The 14,808-nt window shown below is 37.2% G+C and overlaps 1 protein-coding gene across 3 annotated transcripts in view; it reads left to right on the forward strand.

The window, feature by feature from the left end:
* The window catches only part of LOC124297697 (nucleoredoxin-like), a 68,807-nt gene that overhangs the window by 42,404 nt on the left and 11,595 nt on the right, over positions 1-14,808 (forward strand). For all 3 annotated transcript variants that reach the window (XM_046748978.1, XM_046748980.1, XM_046748979.1), the window contains exon 2: positions 11,937-12,206. In XM_046748978.1, the coding sequence (XP_046604934.1) occupies positions 11,937-12,206 (270 nt within the window). The remainder of the gene's footprint in view (positions 1-11,936; positions 12,207-14,808) is intronic.

Consider the following 14,808-nt stretch of genomic DNA (forward strand, 5'->3'; position numbering starts at 1 on the left):
GATCGTGTTGCTATAGTCCTGTACAGGTCTGTGAGGTTTGTTCAAATGATTGAGGCTAATTTATAATAATAAAAATGGAAAAAGGTTGTCGTTCAAAATAAATGGTTTGAAGTGATTTAAGTGCTAAAATATGAAGTATATTCTGTTTTATTTGGTGATTGAAATGTCTGGTAACTACGAATGACGATAATAACTTAGAAGCCGAAAGTAACAATTTATAAATTGTTTGAATTTATATAACAATCCACGCCGACGGACGAATTTATATTCAAATGCCGAGAAGCTGCAGAATCACTAAATTTAACCGTTTGCGGGTTTTGGCAAATCGTGTGTTATTCTGTTCCAAAGGATATTATTATTTGGTACCAAGAACATCTACTCTGAACGATGGTTATAACTAGCTGGTCGTGATTATTGTATCTCTCTTTTTAGATTAATGCGTTCGATCTAATTGGGGGTAGTGAAGCTAGACGCCAACTCTAGTCTTACTTTTGAATGGGTATTACAATAGTGAATTTTGATTAAAAAGGCGAAAACAAGAATTCGTTCAATGTCGAAGATTAGCACTCGCATTGACTTATCTTTAGATGTGTAGTTCGAGCGAGATTGAGAGCCGTCGGATTGTGTTCCGACGATTCTCAATCTCGTCGGTGACATATTAAAAATATGATCAAGAGATATTTACGTACAACGTTCACACATCCATCCATACATCTTAATAGGTAATCTATTTTAATTTAGTTCACAATGGATGAATAGTTTATGCTTGAATATTTAATTGAGATTTTAATGATAATTTTGCCTTAAAAAGAGAGGTATTATTAGGCTGAGCTCCGCTGTTACTAACTCACCAGTCTCCTATCTCAGTTCTTGGTACCAGTCATAAGAAACAAATTTGAACCTTATACTAGGGATCATTCTTGGTCTCTACCTGACTTTTGCCAGGAGGGGTGGAACTCGCCGTTATTAGAATATGAGATTTTGATGAAATAATATCTGTGCATTGAAGAAATTAGAGAAATGAAATGAGATGGAATTTTAAAAAAGGTACGCCAAGGCAGTACGTCGGGGCGTAACAATTTTTGTGTACTTTTTTCAAAAAGTACATTGAAAGACGAAAATTTTCAAAAAAAAAAAACCTTCCGATAAGTCAAATTTTGGAAAAGTTATAACTATTTCAAAAAAAAAAACAAACCCGTTTTTTTTAAAAATTCATAACTTTATTTTGGTTGGGTGAAAAAATTTGAAAAAATTTTGAGAAACGTTTTTCATAGAGTAGAAAAGGATAAAAAAAACTTTTAATCAAATTGAAAGGGGTCGGGTTCAAAAGTGGTCGATTTGGCGTGGAATGCCGCGTATATTCTGCATTATATGCTCGTCAGAAAAGGTCAGGCAGTAAACAACCAAATTATTCAGTATCGACGTTTTAGCCGGCTTAGCCTGCCATCTTTAGGCTGTTTATTAAACAAAGAAAAATTAAAGATAAATGGTTTAACTTCGATTTTTTTTAGTTTGATAGCGTCAGTGACTTTACAATGCCCATGTGTCATGAGGTTATCAACTAGGTTAACCTAGCACATGTGTGGCTTACAATTTCAGAGAGAGACAAATTTCACTATACATAGGACAAAAATCGACTACCCGTTTCTATTTGACTATGCTTGAATCAGGATCATAGTGCAGGCGGGAAAATTTTAACACTTTAGAAAATTTTAGAAACTTACTCATCATCATTCAGATTATATTAGAGTAGAGACGGCTCAAATTCTGAATGCCGGTCATTCTATTGAAATTATTCTTTAATTATCAATTACGGTTTAATTATTAATATTCATTCTTAGTGATGTGTATCATCTCTTTTATGAATTGCTTATGCCAATTTTTTTCTTTGTCTACTACCTCAATATTCTCGAAATCAAATGCATGACTTTCAGTGAGGGAGTGGAAGGCAAGAGTCGACCTGTCCGGGTCGTGAGACTTTACATCATAAGATTACCCATTCGTTTTTTTAAATGCTGTGCAGCTTGTCCAAAATAGCAGTTTTGATAGTCTTTGCAATTAATTTTTTATACATTTTCAATTTGTTCTAACGTTGAGGTATGAGATTTGAGAAGAGTGAATAGAGCGTTCATTGTGTTAAAAATTTCAAGCGTAACACTGAAGTCTCTTTCCCTAAAATGTGTTTGATACTATAAGACAATCCATCAACAAAAGGGATAGACCCTGTGACACTGTTGTTATTGTCTTTAGAATTGGCTGTATTCCCAAAGTTTATAGTATTATAAAATTTATACACCCTTTGTTTTTGGAATTCTGAAATTAGCTTCGGAGGATATCCATTTTATAGAAGAGTTGCTCTTATTAGTTTGAGAGTACGCCTTCTGAACTTGGCATGAGATAATACGAAGCTACCATCAAATAACCCAATGGCTACACTTTTTTTATACTGACGTGGGTGATGAGATTCATAATTGATATACCGACTAGACTAGGTGTCCTTACGAAACCAGTTAGTTATTACTTTCCAATTGTCATTAATGACCAACGTGTCTACAAAGCTGATCTGACCATGTTGTACGAGCTCTAACGTGAATTTGAGTTTTGGATGAAAGCTTTTAAATACATTTACCAAATCCTGGATATTGTCTTCACGTACGCAAGAAATGATATCATCAACGTACCTCTTGTAAAATGTTAAATCAAACGGAAGAGAACCAATGACAGTTTACTCAAGATTTTTCATTACTAAATTTGCGACCACCGGACTAGTGGGTAAGTCCATGGCCACACCAAATATTTGTTTATAGAACGTATTATTGTAGTAAAAATAAGTGAAGTTGAGACAGATTTCAACTACTTGAATCCTTGAGTATAGCTTTGTACTTACAGGTCTGAGACTATTTATGCGCAATGATGGTTAATGCTAGCATTGTTGATATACTAGTATATAAAGAAGACACATCCAAAGATATCAATAATTAGTTTTACGGTATGCTAATTCCTTAAACTTTCTTGACAAGGGACCAAAACTTTTGGTTTTATCCGTGACGTTGGATAAAATGCTCACACAGAATTTTGCTAATTTATACGTGGATACACTTAAATGTATAGCAAACTTTATCGCCCATGAATTATTAAATTATTTATCATTATGTTTTAAATTTGAAGGGATCCTGTTCGAATATCAGGTAAATGGAGACACAAAATAAAAGGGAAATATTTATTGGACACAAGACTTATATCACTAAACACAGTCAGATTGGATACCAAAAATTCAATAGACTTTGACAAACCCAATCCAACACACCTAGAATTTATTTCATTTGTTATGTACAATAAATTTCGTATTTGCTTGACACCTCAGAAGTATACTTCTATAATCGACGCTTTGTGTCTATCCTTAACTGTCTTAATGTCCAATCAAACATTTTCAATTGTGTTTTTGTTTGAAAAACCTTAGTTACATGTTTTCTTTTCTTGTGATTGGACTGGTAACTTTCTGTATGTATAGATTTACGCTGTCGAATTCACTTTCGCCTACAATGAGTGAATGAGCACCTAAGAGTGTAATTCTGCAAGGGAGCAGATAATCTGTCAGTCGCTATTCTGCTGAACGCTCCATCATACGACCAACCACCCCATATAAAAGCGCCACTTCTAGTCTGACCACCGCCGAGTTTGTTCAGCATTAAGTGTCACAATACCCGATATCTTGGTTGAATCACAGGTTGACACCGAGTACCCTCTGTTACTTTACCGCACCGAGTTCGTGCATTGTTTGTTCTAGCCGACCTGGTTCGTGCACTGTCGTTAACGCACCTAGTTCGTGCACTGTCGTCAACGCACCTAGTTCGTGCACTGTCGTCGACGCACCTAATTCGTGCGACCTTCTTGAGGTCCTTTCCTGCACCTAGTTCGTGGACTCATCAAAGGCACCTAGTTCGTGCAACCTTCCTGAGATCCTTTCCTGCACCTAGTTCGTGCACTCATCAAAGGCACCTAGTTCGTGCAACCTTCTTGAGATCCTTTCCTGCACCTAGTTCGTGCACTCATCCAAGACACCTAGTTCGTGCAACCTTCTTGAGATCCTTTCAAGCACCTAGTTCGTGCAACCTTCTTGAGTGCATTGAATCCACACACTGTACAAGATTCGCGCTCTTTCCTCTAGTCGACTCGTTCGATTACACACATAAAACGCATTATGTGTACTGTTTCCTTATAGCCTGGATATTCTCTACTTACATTGGAAAATAACCAACTTGTGTCTACATCCGTAGACGAACCTCCTCAACCAACAACGAACTAATACTATTTCTTTACTTCACAGATTCTTCCAATACCGACCTATTCACGCTACGTTATAACACCACTCTTATTCTTCCAATTGCATTAATTGCCTTATCTTATGTCAGTTATTATAATTCTCTTTGCAATATATCTTTTATTCTCACAGACTCAATTTGGTCCTTCAACCGAGCCATCCGAGCCAATTCCTTCCCTTGTTTTCAAACAGTTTTCAACTTCAAATGTTCGAAAACCTTGATTAAACGAAATATTCCACATTTATCATCTCATTGTCAGGTACGAAAGCCAAACAAAATTTTAAAATAACTTGCAAAGACTTATTGGTTTCGTTGAAACGGTATATAAAATTATCAGACACACACAAGATGATCAGAGACGATCAGGAGTTGTACAAATTGATCCCTCACATGTAGAGAGAGAGAGAGAGAGAGAGAGAGAGTACACAGTCCAAAAAGAAAAGAGGTCAGCTGCCGACGTTGATCATTCTCTTGCTACCTCGAGGACCACTTTAGACAAGTCGTTGTTTAATCTAATGTTTAAATAAATGGGAGTTCAGAGAGATATGAATCTGTAAACTATATTCTTGGTGCAAATTACTTTTATCAGAATTCGCTATAATTTTTATACTGCAAAATCATGTGAGAAAAAATATATGAAGCCTTCAGGAGTGAAATATCCTCGATGAAAAGGCTAATTGCTAACTGTTTCCAAAATTTAAAAAGAGCTCAACTTGTACAATGAATGCTAACTATTGTGCTCGCATGCCGGCAACGGATACAACGTTTAAGTATATATGGGACGCACAGTCAGGTCGAAAAAGTGGCCTAAACAAAAATTTGATAAAACAAAGTCTTGGAAAGCATCTCTTAAACTAATCTAGTTACACATTACTGAAAACATTGGCGTGAGACGGGGTAAAAAATTGAAACGCTAAACTTTAATTCTAAAGACTTTATATTTTGGTGGTAAATTTAGAGAAATAATATTATACTGTGATTTCTCACTGGATTTTCCACTGGGAAAATCACACGGCTTGTCTAACTCTAATTAACGATAGCTCATTGTATTCGTGGATGAATTCTCTATGGATCGTCTGATTATGAGTTAGATTTCAGGTAAAAATAAATTATTTACCGCTAAATCATAAGTTTACCATTTGTAAATTATGACGATTTTACAGATCGAATTTTTCCACGTATCGACGGGCTCAAGAGCAACTCTGTTTCAAACGGTTAGTATTTATTTGTGAATAGAGTGAACTCTCGTCCAACAAATTCGAATCAAATTATACGGATTTCAACAGTGAAAAAAAAAAGATGAATAATATGATTTCTCTGATGTTTTTGGTAACAGAGTTTTTAAGTACAGTTGAAATTCAATGTTGAATTTTTTTCCGAATCACAGGGTCTTTTCTTTGATTGCATTTAACTTGATGGAGTAAGTTATACTTCTTATTGTTATACCTTTGTTTAATCATGTCACACCTTGACGACAACTGAGAAACAGTTATTGTCAGTACGAGCAAAACCAGAAAAATCAAACCATCAAAAGTTTAAAGGGGTAATTCATTGATATTTGAAGGAAACTATTAATATCAAAAAGTCCGTTCGCACCCTCTACAATGATCCGAATCAAAGTTGAAGTTGACCATAAGAACTCCGAAGGGACACGGCTTATGACAAATCCGGTTCAGAACCGGTACGCTGTGATAGCAACATTTCTGCTCTCTGGTGACAGGCTTCGCAACTACAAAAGTGTCATTTCACATGGCTATAGATTAGAATCTCAGCAATCGAAACGTAGTAAGGGGGTATTTTGGTCTAAAAATTTGGAGGGATCGATCAATTTTTTTTGCATATTATTATAGTTGCATCTTTTATGAATATTTATGCCCAAACCTGTTGACAAAATTTTCAAAAATGAAGGAAGTTGAGTGAAACAATTGTACGACCGTTTTATAGTCTCAATAGATTTATTGGCTTCAAGGCCAGAAAGTCGGCCTGTAAGGAATTTGCGATTGCGGTAGAAGGCTTCCCTTATGCCCAGGAATCGCTAATCAAAGGTAAGAAGAATTCCCATTCCAGCTCATACAAAAATAAGCCCCAAAACCAAGGTCAAAACATTAAACTTTACATAAATGCGTTTATCACAAAACAACATTTTCATACTGGTTGACATAAAATCTCGAGTTCTATCCAACCCATTGACTTAACATTTGGTATGAATTTTCAGTATACATCCCTCTATAACCCCTACCACGGGAATTGCGAAACTATTATATTATCACAACTGTTTAAAAGAATTGAAAAACATTCAAAAAAATGGGGGAAATATTAATTTTGTCTTCAAACAGTTGGTATTTTTGAGAATTTTTTTTCTCTTCTTGGTACGGGTTATAACGACATTCTTGTTAATCAAAAAAGCTCGTTGTTTTTCTGTTTCGGATCAATGGGAGCGTTGGAATCGTTTTAGCCACCTCAACCGGTTTTTTTGTCACGGTCGTGTTTAGAGACCCATACCTTTTTTAATTTCCATTTTTTTTTTCACAAAAATTTAACTGCAAGTTCTTTAAACACCAATGAAAATTCTATGAACAAATGGACGATGTAGAGCACGAAAAACACCCGAAACCCAGACCTCGAAACCAGAATATCACTTTAACTGACAATCCAGAATTTTTGAGTTATGTCACCTTTGTTGCCGCAGTGCGATGTTTTTGTTTTCACGTAATTTTTATTCGACTGTACGCCCGATACATCTTTAATCTCTGGTTCAGTTCAAGCGTGCGCTTTGCTACCAACTCAACACCGAGTCGAAGCCCCTTTACTCGCATGATTTTTTCCTCACACCCTTCGAGCCTCCACAGCGGCGGTGAAGCGGTGGGCTCGCTGCTGCCCCAAAGCGAACTGGATCAAATGGGGTGGCGTTAATCACACGTACATACATTGACGAAGAATCGATCGTGCCTATGGCGACAGGATTGTGCGTAACAAATAAAAATCCTCCTGCGGTTCAAATGCTGGAGCGTTCCTGTGGCAACACATTTAATTTTAAAATATTGTATGCCAATAGGAATGCAAAGAAAATACACTTGTCAGCCATATTAGTTGATGAAAACAGTATACTTACAATCGTTACAATTTGTAGATGATAAATAATAAACTTTCAACTAAACAATAATTATATCATTGTTACCCAAATCCTTACTCACAATCAGACGACCTATGGGAAATTTGTTCACTAATTAAATGAGTGATTGGCAATCTGAATTAGCAAAGCAGTGCTGATTTTTTGGTAAAAAATGACAAAATAATATTATTTGCTGAAGTTGTTGCCATTACAAGGGTATTCCATTGAAAATTCTACATTTGAAATTTTTTTTCTATATCGCGGGAACTTATTTAATTATGTGTAACCAGATTAACTTGAATGAGACTTTCTTAGTTTTAGTTATTCCATACATCTTTAAATAACCGATAGTAAGCTAAAAAGTGTCTACATGGTTACGGGTTTAGCCAAGATGGCTGCCACCTGGCTGTGATGTTATAAATCTCAAATAATTAACCCGAAGGTAATGATAAAGTAATTGGAAGAGGTCAAGGCTTGTTTATAAAACCTAGAACTACAAGTGAATATAGCAAACAATGCAAGCCGTGATGAGTTAGGAAATCAATGTAATTCTCCGCAATACTCGGAACTTGTAGGTTATGAGTTAAACTTAAGTACGTTTTATTAATAAAAACAAACATACCTCTAATATGCAAAGTTTTTTTCTTCAACATAATGGGCGAAATATTTTACTTGATTTCTCGACGTCCAAGCTATTTGTTACGTAAACTATGTTGAATTTTTCAAACACAATTCATGGGCATGTGGTCAGCGAGCAAAATAAGCCCAAAAACATTATTGAATCGGATAAAGCACACGTGAGATTAATCACAATTCAAAAATTCAAACGAGTACATTTTTTCTTACATTGCTGATATCTCAGGTTGTTTTATATGAAATTGCTCAGATTTATCTTCTCTTCTTTTGTACGTACGGATTGAATTCCCAATGACTGCATGATTCGTTGTTTGCTAAAATCTAATGCGCATGCGCTACAATCCGAGAACGGCTGTTTGCCAGGGCGATCAACCGTCATAAATTAAGACGTGAGTTCGTTACTATGTATACAACCTTAAAAAATTTGACAGTCGTCGATGGTGAGCACAACTGCCGGTGACAATTGTCAACGTTTTGAGATTACATTTATGACGGTTGGTGGCCTAGACAAACAGCCACCATCAGATCGTAGTGCGTGCGCATTAAATTTTCGCAGACAACGGATCATGTGGCCGTTAGGAATTCACTCTGTATATAAAACTCAACGTCTCTCTGCCTTTCTATATGTATATTCGTTCATAACTGCAGAACTATCGAGTAAATTTCGATTCTTTTTCTTTCTGTGGATAGGTATAACGTCTGGATAGATTTTATGCTATATTTCGTTACGACCAGATTAACCTTAGGAGTACACACCTATTTTTCCGATCACCGAATACACTTTGGGTTTGTGAGACCCTCTGCTTTTTTCACGACCTACCATTTCAGAACTGCTCGTCCCATCGAATTGAAAAACTCCTTACATATAATTCAAATATTGTAGTCAATCCCCGCAGTTCAAATGCTTCTTCAGAAATATTAAATCGTTACGTCCTTCAGACATTAGATTCTTTTCCCACACTCTTACAGCTACCTTATACCCTGCATTCTCTTCTTATCATCACCTCACTGCCTCAGTTTTCATACCGCGTCAGCAGATTACTCCCTTTACTCCTGCACTGCAACAAGTCAGTCCCTTGCATACTTCCCCCCCATATACTCACTCTCAAGTCATCTTCCATTCGGCCAACATCTAAATTTACCTCTCTTCCCTTTGTCCTCCTCCGCATCTTCTCACTGTACTCTCCATATCTTTGACAATAAATCATTTATATACTTAGACATTCAACTCCTCAATGAAAGTACCTCTCATTCCCTCTTATCCTTCGTACGTGCGCGTAGTCGACGGGTGACGAACCCGAAATAGGCCATAATAACATCACGGCTGGGTGTGGATGCGCTCATCGATAGCCGCTCGTCATGATCACAATCAACCACCCCGTAACAAAATCATCGAAAAACATTACTGAAAATTTTTATTTTTATGAAAAAATTGTTGCGGAGTAGAACGCGTAGATTTCGATGAGCGGCAACCGAAACCTACTCTGCGCCCAGCCTAAGTGTTATTTGACTATTTTAGGGTTCGTACATGCTGATTATCCACTTACATGCCGCTATTCCCAATGCAGGGAATGATTAAAAAAAGGAAGGAATCGGTTTCAAGGGAGGCAAACGATTTAAATGGTGTAGTTAATTTATCATTCATGACCAAGTAATTGATTTATAACAGTGGTCAGTGTAAAGGAGTCGGCTTGGGAGAAGGGTTTAGATTGGCATAGAGATATAATTAAGTGACTGGTGCGGAAGCTAGGATGGAAGCGATGAACTTATTATTAGAGAAGGTAGAAGACTCATTGGTTGCAGTTCAGAGATTTACACGGATGACATTTTATTGGATGATAGATGTCTATCCTAAGAAGTTTTCAGTTTCCCCAAAGACGATTGTAAAACATACGACAATCAGCAGTAATAATTCGTACAGTAAATAAGTCACTATGGTAAAATCGTGATCGCACCGTCAAGTAATTTACTTACCATCTTGCCTTGGAAAATTCCTAACTTTAGGAAGAATTGTACAGCAAGCATTGAAAATAAATAGTAATTGCGCTTGTTTTCGTTTACTAAATCCGTGTCTTATAGTAACATATATATGGGTGATCCACGACACATAATATATATTTTGTAATGTAAGTTTTGCAAGGTTATATTTTTAACAATCTCCCCATTCGCCTCCTCGGTTAATTCAATCTGATAAACTTAGACCTAACCTTACATTCATTTATGCTTATCCATACGCTCGCAAGTCTGAACGCATACCAGTTACATATTTATGGTGTCAGCGCGGTTGCTTATATGCTACGCGGTCATAATTTGCAGCGCTCGCGTGAATATTCCACGCGTCTGCAGCCACCTACCGGCGTAGGCGAAGTAAGCCCCGCGAAATTCAAATTTCTTTAAAGAAATACAAGGATTGTCACGAAAGTTAAACTGATGATGAAGTATTTACAATGTTTCTTAGCTTTGGACTTCCATTTTTTCCAGTTATAATTGGTGAATTGCACTGATTGAGAACACAGCCTACGTGAAATGTAAAACGCGACAACCTCGAGCACGTGGAGCCGTAAGCAATTGCATCTTCGATGCTCAGCGACACTCGGCTAGCATCGGATGTACCCGGAAGTTTTCGGCGACGAATTCGTTATTCTCGCTGGTAATTTTATTATGTTTTGATCACGGTCTTACATACAGGTCTGGCAATGAAGCCAATTTTCTGCAGAGCGGCGTGGTTCTCTTGCTGTACGTGGTTTTTAGTGTTTGAAATAGCCATGTCACAGCGCTGCTATCTAGGGATGAACGTGGGGTAGGGATGGTAGAGATGAAAATGCGCCAATAATAATATTATTATTACGTTGGCGCTGCATTGCGCACGCGTTGATTATCCATCCCTCGATCACAACGCTGCCCTGGCGGCCACAAAGTGAGATAAATAACCGGCCGTGAAATGAACCACCCCCACTACCTTCGTTGCCAGACCTGTGTGTAAGACCGTGGTTTTGATGCAGTCAGTCCAAAATGTATAACATGGTCTCTACCTTTTTCTCCGGTATAGGAATTTTTCCAGTATTTTGAGGGACAAAGTTTTAATTCGCTAGTTCATTATTCCTATTTCTTTAGGATCATTTGATAATATGAATACCTCTTTCTATTACTCTTATTTTTACTATTCACTGATTACAATCGTTGACACCAGTTTAGTACTTGTTGTTCTGGTCAACTAGTAGAATGTACAATTAAAATATTAGCTTTTACTGTTATTGTAACAAATATTGCGAAAAATGCCGATATGTCCCTAAAATGCCAGTAATTATAGGACTTTTTGCAACAATTTGTCTCTCCGTGTACCTGCTGTCTCTGTGAAGATAAGGAGAGGATTCAGGAAGTAAGGTGACTATAATATTGTGGGAAAGGAATATGAAGTCTGGCGGACGTAACAACAAGAAATGTTGTAAAAAAATGTCAATTTAAAATTATTTTTATATTTTGGGTAAAAATTTGAAAAAATTCACGTAAAATAGTAGCAAAATCGAAACTTTGAGACAGGTTCTGACAGAGGCTGTGTGTTCTCCGAGGGTTAATAGTTGTGGAGATACAATGATATTTGTGAGCCAAGTCAGAACGGGGTGATATACTTATGTGAACTCTGACCTGATCCTCTTACAGATAGAGGAAAGTTATATTCAAGAGTCTTATGAAGTTTTATCGTCAGGAGGTTTTGTCTCTATCATCATATTGTGGTGGGTCAATATTGCTGGGGTTACTTTACAATATATTTTGTCGCGAGGTTAAAAGTTCTGGGATATTATCACGTGTAACCCTTCACAGACACGAAGCGTATGCTGATGATGATGTTTTTCGGCTTGTTTCAGACGCGGCTGACGAGGAGGTATCGCATAAAAGCGGACGTCCCGACTCTGATTCTGGTCGAGGGCGGGACGGGATCGGTCGTGACTCGCGGAGGCGTCGAACGTACCCTGGCAGACCCGACAGGCGCGAATTTTCCCTGGACGCCACCGCATCCCAAGGCCACCCTCGTCGACGGGCCCCTCTTGCCATGCGGAAGCCGAGACAACAAGGAGCCGATGCTACACGAGGAGCTCCGGCACTGCGTCAAGGGTGTGTACTTCAGTGCCCATTGGGTAAGTCGGAGTGGTGCTGATGGCAGGGCCGCGTTACACTTAGAATAGTTTCATTTTAAGCGTGTACCTTAAATCCAAAGATTTCGTGAAAGCTTGAACGTGTATTTTCTATTGTCCAATTATTTTAAATGGGAAAATGTATGCATTTGGATATTCCGTAGGCAATATTTCATAACGTATGTAAAAATGTATTTTGACCTCCTTATTACATGTAGCAGAATGTTGGATAAGTAGGTCTTTCGCAATAAAAACTCCATTTCTTGTGTCTCCGTTTCAACCGACTATGGGTCGTCCTCGGGGAATGGTTTATTAAATCATCTACATGAACAGAATTTTTTTTTAATACAACACTGCTGCTCACCATTTGGAATAGATCGTGTTAGAATTGGCAGGCATTTACTTAATTTTTTAACTGAAGCGGAGTACATTTAGCAACGAATCGATCCTTATGCTCGGACTAAGCTGCTTTGATAAACATGTTGATAGAATTGCATGTGAAGATCAAACATGTCCGTCTGACATCTTTATTTTCAGAAAAATCTCCCCTGAAAAGGGAGATGACAGCATTTTGAATGATAGGTATTTTGCATATAAACCGCCATGTAATTCCAGTTCGTGCAATGTATTTTCAATAACGTTGACTAGCTAGGTTTAGCAAATATCTTAAATCCTGCAGTATTTTGTCGTGGGAAACTGTTCCTGGAGTACAGATATACTTGCACTGCATGTACCTATTGTACGATTATTCTCGTACCGTCGAATGATGATGTACCTATAGCCTGACGAGAGACCCTACATCAACGACAAAACATAATCGGAAAAACTGCAGTGTCTCTTCAAGAATAATAACACAGGTCTGGAACCAAAAAATTGCACAGGTTTTTTCCATCACGTCAAGTTTTTTCTTAATTCGTGTTTGTGCAAACATCTTGTACTTTGCAAGAATACTGTACGTGATGAAGGGAAATAGAAGTTATTTTGGATTCGAAAACATAATATTTATCAAAAACATCCCGTACCACTGAAAAAAAACAAAATTTAAATATTTACGGTGCATGTCCTAATTATGAGGAAGGTACCTAAATGATACTGTTATTTCATGGGGGGTGGGGATAAAAAACGTGAATTGTCGATTGATAGAAGGACCAGAGTATCAAATTTTCAGAGCCTTATTCATAAAATTTAAAAATGTACAAAATCCAAGTATAGTAAATTTTAAATATGGAAAATCGAAATACAGAATGACAAAATACAGAAAGGTCAAAACATAGAAGGGCAAAATCGAGAATCTGTCAACGACTTTAAGAGGAATTCTGACGATTCTACAATTCGGTATTCTATGTTCCAACCTTTCCATTCTTTTACTTGTCCATACTTCTACTTTCAACATTTTTAAATTCTATAAGTTAAGTTTTCGCTTCTTTAAAAATTCGATATTGCGCCTCTTCAATTTTTTGATCCTTCTACATTTTTACCCCTACCCATTCACGGGCACAAAATATCCAAGTCTTAATTTGGTTCGTACCTGAGGTCTGCTCGATCGATGTAGACAGCTGGGGGAGCAAGAAGAGATTTGGCTTAGCTCAATACCAGCTGCGTTTAATCACGGGAACAGATGTATGGGGAAAAAAATATCGAATGCCGCTAGGACTTGGCATAGGGTCAAGAATAAATGAATTTCATCCGCCTACACGGATCCAACCGTGAAAGCCTTGATGCAATTCGACTCCCTGGGTTTCCTCCAATCGTATTTCAAGCAGTCGCAGTCTACATATATGCGTGCATGTAGAATTTAGTTGACTTTCAAAGATTTGCCCGTGGCAGGTTCCAACAAATGCAGATGAATATGTACCTTCGACTGATCGAATCAGATCGACTGTGACTTCTCTGAAAGTGACTTCGTTCTTTAGGGAAATATCTGAAACCCCTAAAAATGTTTTGCCGATCGGATGATGACGAAGATCGTTGAAAGGATGTTTAAATTGAAATGAACTAATATAGGCAGTGTGTGAGAAGACTAGCTACGTCCCTGGTTACTATATACAGCCTTGCTCTCTTACCATGCACGATGACAACAAACGTTACTGTGGATACGCTGACCTAGGCACACGTGTTTCATATACATGGTTGATGGAAAGCAATGCAAAAACAAAGAGCAGATATTAGTGTGATACGTGACGATACTATTCGACAAGCAAAAATCAACAAGCTTACAATGTCCAGAGAAAATTAACTAGTATACAATAACAGTCTAAGAGATTATTAGCAATAGAAAAAAGAAAAAAAAATAAGCAAAAAGTAATAAAGATCGAAAATATACGGTTCGTGTACGACAATTGTAAGAAAAGATCGACAGAAGTTAATAACTTCAAGAGTAGGCGATATTTTAGATTGATTCTATAATCATCGAACGGAACAGTAAAACTGCGAAGATTTGGATAATACAGTGATTCTTACTTGACTAACGATTTTATTACAGTAAACTAGATAAGATATTGTTGAGAAAAGTTATTTATATTAGGAAGTATTCGTGAATTTTTAAGTAACTTGAATTGCGAGATCGAGAATTAAGAAGTTGTCTGACAGACGATACGGTACGTTC

This window comes from Neodiprion virginianus, chromosome 2, assembly GCF_021901495.1.
Source record: "Neodiprion virginianus isolate iyNeoVirg1 chromosome 2, iyNeoVirg1.1, whole genome shotgun sequence".
Taxonomy (NCBI): domain Eukaryota; kingdom Metazoa; phylum Arthropoda; class Insecta; order Hymenoptera; family Diprionidae; genus Neodiprion; species Neodiprion virginianus.